This window comes from Malania oleifera, chromosome 4 (assembly GCF_029873635.1).
Source record: "Malania oleifera isolate guangnan ecotype guangnan chromosome 4, ASM2987363v1, whole genome shotgun sequence".
NCBI lineage: Eukaryota > Viridiplantae > Streptophyta > Magnoliopsida > Santalales > Ximeniaceae > Malania > Malania oleifera.
This window is the reverse complement of record NC_080420.1, coordinates 16267006-16278598: the sequence shown is the minus strand read 5'-3', so window position 1 is coordinate 16278598 and position 11593 is coordinate 16267006. Positions and strand designations below refer to the sequence as shown.

The window sequence follows — 11593 nt, the reverse complement described above, 5'->3', positions numbered from 1 at the left end:
TAAATGAGGAATGGAAGGCAATTGTGTGAAAAAGCTATAAGGAAAGGTTGTCTTAGAGTGGATTTAAACCACTTGGGTTTGACTAGACGCGACAGGCTTAGAATTGTGTGAATCGATCAATTCCTATCGATTTGTTAGATTTGGAAGGTAAATCAGTATATTTGGCAATGCTTTGGTTGTTTTTTGATTCTCTTGTAAGATTCGAATCAATTTGATATGGAGTTGATATGAATCATAAGATTCAAATTGTGAATTGTAAGATTCTAACAACTTTGCAATATGGATGTATGTATCGCAATTCAGTTACAAAGTAAAATAAATAATTGGTAAATGCTAATATAAAAATGAATAATTAATTTAAGGGTGCAGCAAAGTTTAATAATCACAAATATTCAATTTAAAATGTGTTACCTTCTTTGTGCCTGTGCGCTTTTGTGTATGTTTTTTCTTTGTGTGTGTGTGTGTGTGTTTGTATTTATAAAGACAACTATCGTCCCTCTTCTGTAAACTGTAACACTGGGCTATGCTATTCCCAAGTGTATCTTTTTTATTATGCCAAGTAACATCTCATTTCTATAAAAAAAATTCTAATGAAAGAGAACACAAGCTCCAAAAAAATCATCTTCTATTAAAGATACAGTCAGTAATTAAATTGTAATTGCCCTTAACTTTGATTTCCTGAAATCCAATATTAGGTGCAGCAATTATAGCATCATGGGTAGCTCTATGTTATACTGGAGTTCTAATGGGGCTGGTAGTCACAAAAACAAAGTAGAAGATTTATTGTATTGTCTCTTATAATAAATTCAAATTATTCAATTTACACTGAAATTGAAAATCGACTCATCAAAGTTAATTTTGATACAGTTATGACTAAAAGACTCCCATGCAACCAAAAAAAAATTGAATCACTTTTATGATGACAAAAGAGATAATGATAGGATGACAAGTGTTCCCCCCTCCTCCAGGGAGTATTTGCAGATGATGATGAGTCTATATTTAAAACAAATGAAAACTATCAAACCATTAAAAATTCTATATATTTTATTCCCAACTTGTTGCCAAAATCATTTTTAGTTAGAATAATTTTCAAATCTCGTAGCAAAAATAGTGATTTTTTGGTCATCTATATGAGTATAATTCATTAAAGAGGACCAGGGGGTGGGGGTGCCTTGGTGTCAAAAAAGTCAAGAACAGTTTGGAAGTCAATATTTACAATCCGTTATGTGACGTAGGATGGGTAAGGGTGACCTAGTCCTATTGTTTCAACCCCCACAAGCAAGCATACACACTCAAACACTTTAAATTAAAAATTCAGTTATCCAAATATAAACACAATAAACCAGAGGACATTTCACATGTTTTGGGATTTTTAAAGGGTGTATGATGCTGTTCTGAAATCAGTCCTAGGAGTTCTTTCACAAAATTATTAAGTTAAAATGCGAAAAGATGCTACTTCAATATTTCAAGAATAAAGTCCTATGATTAACACAACAATATTCCCAGAATTGATTTAAAGCTAGTAAGTTCCAATATTGTAATCTTTATGGCTCAAATGTGCTTATTTAAACATAGAAATTCAGAATTTCAAGCATGGGCTTACACAAGGTTAAGCAAGGATGCAAATAATGTGAATTAATAGTGAAAACTACACGTTCTGGGTGATTTCAGTCGACTGGGCTTCAGAGGCAGTCACCTATCTGAATTTTAAGCAGAATTCCGGAGAGTTAGTAGCAGGTTAGTCGACTGACCATCAGGGTCAGTCGCCTGACCCAAGTTAGTCTACTGACCGTCAGAGTTAGTAGCCTGACCTGCTACGGGTTTGAATAAAAATGCAAGGATTCAAGGCTATTTCTCAACTAAGGCTTATGGGGCTTCAAACAAGGGTTTTCTAGCAATTCAAGTGTTAAATAAAAGAACAATCTTACCAAAGAAAATCATTGGATGACTTAGTTTGATTCACCACAAACTCAGAACAAACCATAGAATTCCTTAATCAAGCTGAAGCACAATGAAATAGCAAACTGCTGTAGGTATGAATACTCCAACCAAATGCTGATTTTCACAATCACAATGATGGATGACTTGACAATATTATGGATGACTTGACAATATTCTACACAAGTTAGAACTCGTCTGAAACCCTTTATGCACACTTTCAAATATGGATATGTATGCAGCAAATGAAATGGTGGATTGTTGGCCATGTGGGAGTAACCTGGTGGTGGCCGTGTGGGTGATGGATGGAGGTCATGAAAGTGGGATTTGAATGGAGTCACTGGATAGTTTAGTGGTCTCTCACCACCTAATCTCTAGGGAGAACGATTGTAGCCTCTCGCCACTCAATCACAAGGATTGGAACAAAGCTACATGAGCTTCACAAAGACAAAGTCTTTTTTAACTCAATAACAATATATTCTCTCTTGCTGCTTCTTACAGTTATACATGACATACTTATAGACTTTAGCATGGGGAAGGGAAAGACACAGCAATAACTAACTAAGCTAGCATGGGGGGACAAAGACTAAACACACTAACAATGTCCATACAAGCATGGGAGACAAAATAAATACAACACAACTCTCAACACTCCAACTTACAAGATCCACAACTTTCTAACACATTAAAGACTCCTATTTTCTAGAGACAATAAAGAATAAGCACACGCTTGCAACCTTGGTTGTCTTGCAATAATACAGAATAAAAATATAAGTCAAAGGGGTGGCCCAAGCCGCGTGGGGCCAAATTGAGCCGTGTGGGGCCCACAAGATCATGTGGGGGCCCACATAGGTCTTGACCTCGGATTTGCTTAGGCATCTCAACTCTGGTCTTTCTCACACTGAAACGTCTTCTAGATACTCCATGAGTTCCTGCAAAGTAGTTATGAACAAAAGGGGCATCCGGAGGTCGTCCATGTGTTAGCATGTCGGTGAAGGAAACGTGGACATTGGGAGGCTGTCCACGTGTCACAACATCTGAAAATGACAGGGGTAACGTATGCTGATCCCCATCACTATGCCAATTAGTTATGGTGCTAGTCCATCTGTTTTTGGTCGTAATCAGCAGGTAGCTGATCCTTTGGCTTTTCTATTTCTTCCCCTCCATACAATCCAGAAGGTGGTAAGGGGTATAAGAGTCTTCCTTTGCTTGATTTTAAGCCTTTCCAAGCCCAGATTTCTTTCTCCATTCTTGTAGTAGTGACCCACTTTTGCCTGCCAGTCCAAAGGCCAAATCCCAAAGGTGTCTGGAATATGGACCAAGAACAGTGAGGAAGAATATTGCTAAGTTCATAAGTTGATTGTCTCTGCATCTTCCTGGCACAACTAACATTAGTTAGCCAGGTTGTTTTTTGTGAGTATTTTTCCACGAGCTTCCTCCTAGGCCAAAAAAAATAAAAAAATAAAAAAATACAAACCTTTTTGGGGGCGAGGGTCTTTCAAATAAGATTTTGGGGGAACTGTCTGCTCATAACTGCTGGAGCTATGAGTTCTGATAGTAGGAACTGGCTGTAAAAGCTGCCACAGTTGTCCAGCTATGACTTTGGTTCTTTAGGGATGTTTCAGAAATGATCTTTCTATAGTCTGCCAATGAAATCCACGAAGCTCTCAATGCCAATCGTGGGCATTGCTCATGAGTGGGATGGCCCAGGTGATCATATTTGCTGAAAGTTGAATGTAGTTGCTGATAAGTGCATCTTTGCTGCAGGCCAAGCTTTAAAATAGTAGGGAGCATTGTGTTAAGGGGAAATGGGGGACACACCATAGGAGACCTTTCCAATTTCAAAATTGAAGAAGGAGATAAAATCTTCCCAGCCCTTCCAAATGTATTTTCAAACTCCTACAATATAGGATTCTTTGGCTTCTATAGAAGTCCAACTATTGTAGTCAAGACCATATTTTGAAACTATGGTCTTTCTTCACAGATGATCTTATTCATTCATTAATCTCCAAATCCATTTCCCTAGGAGTGCTTTGTTCAAGGTAGAGAGGGATTTGAGCCCTTAGCCCCCATTTTGTTTACGTTGCTTGACAACTCCAGATTTGACTAGTTGGTCTTTAAACTATTCTCCTATCTGTGTATGTCCTCCAATCTTTTCTCTGTAGCAAAAGTAGTGTCTAAAAGCGATTGTCTTGCTCCCTCTAGTTAGGCTTTTAGTATCCCTTGTTTGGAGGACCAATTGAGGTGTCTATAGACCTGGCAAGGTATCAGAAGAGTTTTTTTCTATATGAAATATAAATTCGCATGTTCATTTAAATTTAATTATAATTGTAATTAAAATTATGTATAAAATGAATGATTTAATCGACAAAAGTTAATTCTTGATAGTAAAGTATTTTGAAACCATATTTTTGGTTTTTTAGTTTTCTCAAAAGCTAATAAAAATTGACAACAAAAATGGAAAACTAGCTGCATAAACAAATGCTAGTTATAATGTGTTTCTTGATTGCAGAAAACGTAAACAAAAAGCAGGAAACAAAAATGATGCCGAGCATCCCCTTATGTGCTTCAAAGTAGATCATCTAGAATATTTCTAAGAGTGAAAAGTGTTAATAATTAGTTGGTTTTAGTAATCACCTTTTATCTTACTCCCATGGATTTTCACCCATGTTTCTTGATGTTTTGATGGATTCTTGCTAGTCATGCTCATCTGATAAATCCCCTGCCCCTTTTCTTGGGTGCGTTGTAAGTCCCAAATTTGAGAGCTGAAACTAAAATCCAAATCCCACCTTACCTCAATATCATGCCACGGCCTTGTTAAATTCATGTCATCAATCTTGATTAGAGCAATTAGTTGGTTTGAAAGCGATTCCATGCTGAGATATGGTTTTCCAGGTGCTGGCCATCATGCTTAGTCAGCCACCTTGTCATATTTTTTTTCCCAAACTGGGTATAAATTATGGATGGTGAATAAACAATTGAAGTATCTTTTTTTTAACTATTTCAAAGGTTACAAGCCTGTAACACTATATTCCTTGTTATCTGGACATTGTTTGCTGCATTTTTTTTTTTTTTCAGTTGATTAAACAAACAACATCCTTTGAATCTCTATGTTTATTCATTCTGTAGTGCTGTTTTTATATGGGCATTGCTACTTTAATCTGTTTATTCATTGCAATTCTTTAGCTTGTTTTTTTTTTTTTAAATAAAAAATTTTAGCTAGTTCCTTGTGCAAACAATGTGGGTCCAGTCTGTATTTATAGTTACACCTGCTTGGCATCTAAGTGATAATGTATGTGAAGATAATATGGTCGTGGACTATGATCTTGTGGAGTTAAAATTTCTCTCATTTATTGAAGTGCAGCTTGAATTTTATGTCCTGTTCATGGGTACAGTGGATTTTTTCTATTTATTGACAAATGCAAGGTTTATGCAGTGTAATTGTTGAAGCTCTCAAGGTGGACAGTCTGCAAAAACTTTGCTCATCATTGGAGCCTATTCTCCGGAGAGTTGTAAGACTAATGCTTATTGTGGATTTTCTCTTTATTAAGGGTCTAGGAAACCTGTTGTTTCTTTTTCATTTCATGAATTATATGGTTATAGGGGATTAGTTGGCGTATGTTGGCCTAGCAATTACTTAGTAACAATGATTATAAATTAGTTTGTAAAGCAAGAGTGTGTTGGTGTGGACATGGGAAATGGGTATAGAATAATATGGACTTGCATATATGACAAATCCTAAAGAAAATGGAGCATGACACACCAAAGATGCTAATATGAGCAAGAGAGTTTATATTTTTATGTACCATTATCTAGGTAATATTTCTTTGAATTGTAAAGATGGCCAATGTTATCATTTTTTAATTCATAGGGAAGTGCATTGGGCCTGGTCTATGTCCTAAACTCTGCCTCGCCCTTCTTGAGGTTTGACTTTGGGACCTTGGGGGTTCACATGATCAAAGGACTTGGTATTGATCCCTAGGATACTTGTTGTTGTGACCTTTAGATAGACCATTATAATGGTTCCTTTACATTTATAGTTTTTGAATGATAAAAATGAATGGGAATCATATCCGCTATTTGTGTTCAAAAGAGTGTGAAGAATTCTCATATATATAGTTTTTAGAAATTGGAAAATATATTATTATTATTTTTAGAGAGAGATCATATTTTGTAATGTGTCTATTGTGTTTGAAAGAGTGGTGGAGAATTCTTGTATATAATTGTTGGAAATTAAAGTATATTTAATTTTTTTTTTTTTTTGAGAGAGAGAGTTTAATATGTTTCGAAAGCATTGAATATGTTTCTGAAGATTAAAGTTTATAAAGAGTGCTAAGAATTTGACACTTACTCTGTGTTTGTGTGTGTGTGTGTGTGTGTGTGGGGCTATTATTATATGTTTCGAATGAATTAGGTACATATTGTAGTTGAGGATAGTAATGATTTTTTGTTTATCAGTGTTCTATTCTTTTTTAAGAATTTTTTACCATTGCCTAAGTTGTGCTGGGATAACTGCCAGAGTGAGATGTGGATATAAGATTGGAAGAGTGGACAAATTGGTGGAAGAGAGGTTGAGTGGTGGAGGGGCTGAAGCTGCTGTGGAATTAGAAGGAAAAGCTTATTCCAATTTTGAATCAACTCGAAGGGCTTTCTTCCCAATATGAAGATGAGGAAGATGATCTTTATTGGTCTTATGTTTATAAGGACAGCGATGTTTTGATCAACCAACTTTGGAAGGAAGGGGGGGTAATTGACTTGTCGGAGGCTGACAAGAGCTCTCTATTGCTACCAGAGGAGTGTTGGACTGGAGAGGCTGTTGTGATGACTGAAGGCAGTAGGTGGCAGAACTCAAGAGGGGGTGCTTTTAGGTGGGAACTTTCTTGTTTAGTTGGGTTCTAATTATGAGAAGAACAACAAAGTGGATGGTGATCAGGGCTACCCAGATCTATATGTCTTGCAAACGTACAAAATTTGGAAGATGGCCGGCCAATCAGGTGTTCATTTGGAACGGATAGATGCTTGTGTGGGTATTTCTTCCTACTAAAGTGTTAACCAAAACCAATGTTGAGTTACTTTTGTGTCATGGGGCGTCTGTAGATGAGAGGAAATTCCAAAAACAGTTGACTGTACTAGAGACGATAGGGTCACTGAGGTTGCTTAAACTCTTTTGGATGAGTTAGATCTTCGGTTGGTTACTTAGGTTGGTTACTCCTCGCGAGGAGGTTGTTCTCCTAGGAAATGAGTTTATTTCAGATAAAAAAAAGGCTAAGAAGTTAAGTAGGTGGTTAATTAGGTTGGCTTCATCTATCAATTATGAGAGTGGGGATTGTAGATAGTGGATTCTAATACTGCAGTGATGAGGATTCTTTCTTGAAGTGCATGTGGGTTAGGGGTAGAGAGTAGGTTTATGTTTTTCTTATTCAAGAATCCAAATTAAAGTATTTGGGTGTGGACATGGCTAGACATTTTTCTAAATAGAAGTATTTGGGAGTAAGTTTTAAGGATTGGATTTTCCTTCTTCAGGAGCTTGCATAGGTGTTGTTTTTATTATTTTTTCCCCTGAGGTGACGGGTTTTGGGGAGTTGTGGAATATATCCATTTGTTGGTCCATTTGGTGTACTTGGAGATAACTTTATGGATGAGTTGGTCAGTTCGTTTTTTCTTTGTATTCTTTGGTGGTGGTTGGGAGAGAGAAGGGGGGGGGGGGGTGGGGAGGGGCATCGTGTTATATGCACTTATGATGCAAATGTGGGGGACTTGTGCCACCACTAGTATGAGCAATTTTATTTTATTATTATTTTTTAAATTTGGAATTTTTGGTCTTGGGTACATTTCCTTTTCTAATGGTCAGTTTAGTTGGTGGTGTTGGGGAATAGGCTGGCTTCCATTCATATTGATAGATTTTTATTCATCAACCATTTGGAAGAAGTTTATGCGAGACATACTGATTTTAGATTACAAAATATCCGGTTGATTTGTTCTTCTTTTGGGGCTAATGTTGAGGCTTGGTGGAAAGAGCATTAGGTTCAAGGTTGAGTGAGGCTTGGTGGAAAGAGCATTAGGTTCAAGGTTGAGTGAGGGTTTAAATTCATGAATAGCTGGAAAATTAGAATACATTTGGAGACACAAAATAGAAGAAGAATAGTATTATACCTAAGATGGAAGCTTGGATAGGTTTAGGGAGTTTGGGTTGTTGGAGGAAGAAGATAGGGCTATGGGAGTCTGCTTGAGTAATTATTTGGAAGAGATTATTTTAAGGGACGTTTGGTTGGTGATGGAAAATGAGTTTCAAATGGGCCCACTATACTGATTCACTGGGTGGGCTAATGGGGGAAGAGGAAGAGTTTTATAAAGGAGCTAGAGTTAGATTATGGTTTTATGGTGCGAGATCATAGGCAAATATTTGAAGAGATTATTGCCTTTTATAAAAAAAAATTATGCTTAGAGGAAGTTCAGGGTGGGGGCGGGGGGTTTGGGGTTGGGAGCCTCTTTCTCTTTTGTTTTGTTTATGATAGTTGTTATGTGGAGCGGAGTGGTTTTGCATGCTTAAGGTCACTTGTGATTAATGGGCATAGGATTGGTAGGGATGAGGTGGAATTGTTCCTCCTCCTATTTGTTGACTGTCACTTTTATTTATTTTTTTTGGAAGGATAATGTTTTGACTAAGACATTTCAAAAATTACTTTCATTGTTAAAAATTATTGATTAAATTTCGGACTAAAGATTAATATATTTTAAGCATGGTGCTATTGGGGTTAGTATGGATCAGTGTGAGATGGAGAAGTTTCTGTATTTAGCATGTTTGCTTTTTTTTTTTTCTTTCCTTCGGTCTCATGACTCTCATCCTTTGCTTTGGTTGGGTCTTCCTTTAGGTGGCATCCTAAATTTGTTTCTTGTTTGCATTTGGTGGTTGGGAGACTGGATAGGGGATTCGAGGGTTGGAAGAGAGCCTGCCTTTCCTGAAAGGGATGTATAATGCTCATTACAATTTGTCTTTTGAGGTCTCCATGTATTTTTTTTTATCCTTTTTTTTAGAATTCTTACTAATGTAGTTAGGAGATTAGAGACAATTATGGGAGATTTTTATGGTATGGGGTGATAATAAGATTATAAGAGGGATCATTTTGTGAGTTAGGATGTGTTTATTACTTAATAGGCTACACTGGAAGGAGGTTTAGGATTGGGAATTTGGTGTGGTGGGAAATTGGTTGCCGATGTGTTTTTTGTGAATTGTTTCCTTTGGCAGAAGTCTATTAAGAGTAATTATGGTGGTCATTGAAATGGGTTGAATGTCAGAGGAAGTGGTAATGTTAATCATGTGAGATCTTGAAACTTGTTTGGCCCTGGCATTTCCCCTCTTTCAAACAGGGGGCTATTCTTCTTGAGGTTCCATTTCTTTAGGAGTCTCAAGGAGAGGTTGACGAGTTCACTTGCTTATTGGGTGTACTTAGTTTTTAGTTTCCTACTTGAGTGGGGATGTAGGCTTGAGATTTCCTACTTCCAATCATTGCATGGATCTCTTGGATTCCAATCTCATTCAGTCGTACCCTACCTAATGCAACAACATACAAGGTTGGTGGAAGGAGTGCTGTGTTCAGGGGTGGGAAAGATTTAAGGTCATGAGAAAGTTGAAGTTTGTCAAACATAGGTCTAAGGTTTGGAACCAAGAGGAGTTTGGGAATATCAAGGGGAAGAAAAACATTGTTTTGAATGATATGATTGGTTTGGACTGGTTGGAGGAGAATGGTTTTATTGGAGAGCTAGATAGAGTGAGGAGAGTTCATCTTTGTAATGAATTGTAGGTACTATTGTTGAGGGAAGAGAGGAGTTGGTGTTAGAAATCGAGGGCTCATTGAGTTAAGGTAAGGGACTGTAATTCTGGATTATTTCATGGGTTGGCTAATGGTAGGAGAAGGAAGAGTATGATCAAAGAATTGTAGTTAGGTTCAGGAAGTGAGGTGAGGGATCATGTGTAGATTGGGGAGGAGATTACTAATTTCTATGAAGTGCTTTAGGCGTAGGAGTGCAGGAATATTGTGATGGTGGAGGGGTCTGATTGGAAAGCCAATGGGGAGGAGTTTGCGAATTGGTTAGAGAGGCTTTCTGTTATGAAGTTAGAAGGGTTGACATGGGTAGGGACAAAGCCCCAGGACCGGATGGTTTCATGATGCCTTTTTTCCAGGATAGTTTGGAAGTCTTCAAAGATGATGTAATGAAGGTTTTTGGGAGTTCCATAGGAATGGAGTAGTGTGTATGGGCATTAATTCTACTTGCATCACCCTTATTCCTAAAAGGGATAGGTTTATGAGATGAAGGATTTTAAGCGAATAAGTCTTGTGACCAGCATTTATAAGATTCTCACTGAAGTTTTGTCGAGTTGACTTAGGGAGGTGTCGGGGGAAGTGGTATCTATGGCCTAATCTGCATTTGTTAAAGCGACAAATCTTTGATGCTGTCCTGGTAGCAAATAAGGTGGTTGAGGATGTGAGGAGGGGTAAAAAGGGTGTGATTTTTAAATTAGATTTTGTGAAAGCCTATGGCATGGTCAATTGGGTTTCCCTGATAAGGTGTTGAACTGTTGATTAAAAAGGATATTGGGCCATTGTTGTGCAGGTGGATTAGAGGTTGCCTTAGCTAAACTAATATGTTGGTTATTGTTAATGTCCAGCTTAGGAATTGGTTCAGGGGTTCTAGGGGGTTAAGACTAGGGAATCTTTCTTCACTTTCTTGTTTATGCTGGTGTTTGATGGGTGGAGTAGTCTTGTGCTTTGTGCTCAGGATCTAGGTGTGATTAGAGGTCTTTCGGTTGGGAGGGAGGAGGCGGAGGTGTCTCTTTTGCATATCAAGGATGACACCGTATTATTCTTAGAGAATAGTTTAATGAAATTTCTTATGGTTCTTACTCTGCTTAGCATTTCTGAGAAGATTTCAGGGCTGAAGATATTGTCTAAGAGTGGTTTTGCAGGTTTAAATTGAGTGATAGGGAGTTAGAGGGCTTTAGATCTCTAGCTGGGTGCAATTCTTTGGTCTGCCCTTATCTTGTATTTGTATCTTGGCATTTGGGTGGTAATCCTTTGTCAGTTACTTTTGGAGACACCAGTAATTGAAAGGGTTGGAAGACAAGAGGATGGAAGAAGGCTTATTTCTTCTTAGGGGGGGTAGGATTATTCTCATTAGTGCTTCTCTCTCTAATATTCCTATTTATTTTGTGCCTCTTTTTAAAATCCCTATGAAAGTGGCTGGGAATGTGGAAAAGATAATGATAAATTTTTTGTGATCCGATTTTGGGAAAGATAACAGGAATCACCTTGTTAGCTGTGAAGTGGTCAGTGGACTAAAGCTTGGAAATGGGGTTTCTTCTAATTGGTAAATGGTTATTGGAGGTTCCCTGAAGACTCTTAACTTCTTATAGCATAAGTTAATTGAGAGCAAGTATGATATTCATAGGAATGGGTGGGATACAAGGGGGAGTGGCATTGTTACCCCTGCGAGTCCTTGGGAAATTTGTGTATCTTGTTATTTCTTACTCATCATTCATTTTAGATTGGGCAGTGATGCTCAAGTTTGCTTCTAGGAGGATATTTGGGTGTGTGAGATTTGAGTTCTTGGTGCTGCATTTGTAGACTTTCTTTCATGGTACACCAAGTTCAGCTTT

General features: G+C 37.6%; 1 protein-coding gene across 1 annotated transcript in view; it reads left to right on the top strand.

The window, feature by feature from the left end:
* Window positions 1-11593, top strand: part of LOC131154591 (calmodulin-binding protein 60 B-like) — a 48191-nt gene that overhangs the window by 1659 nt on the left and 34939 nt on the right. The window contains exon 3 of the mRNA XM_058107497.1: window positions 5375-5450. Coding sequence (XP_057963480.1) covers window positions 5375-5450 — 76 coding nt within the window. The remainder of the gene's footprint in view (window positions 1-5374; window positions 5451-11593) is intronic.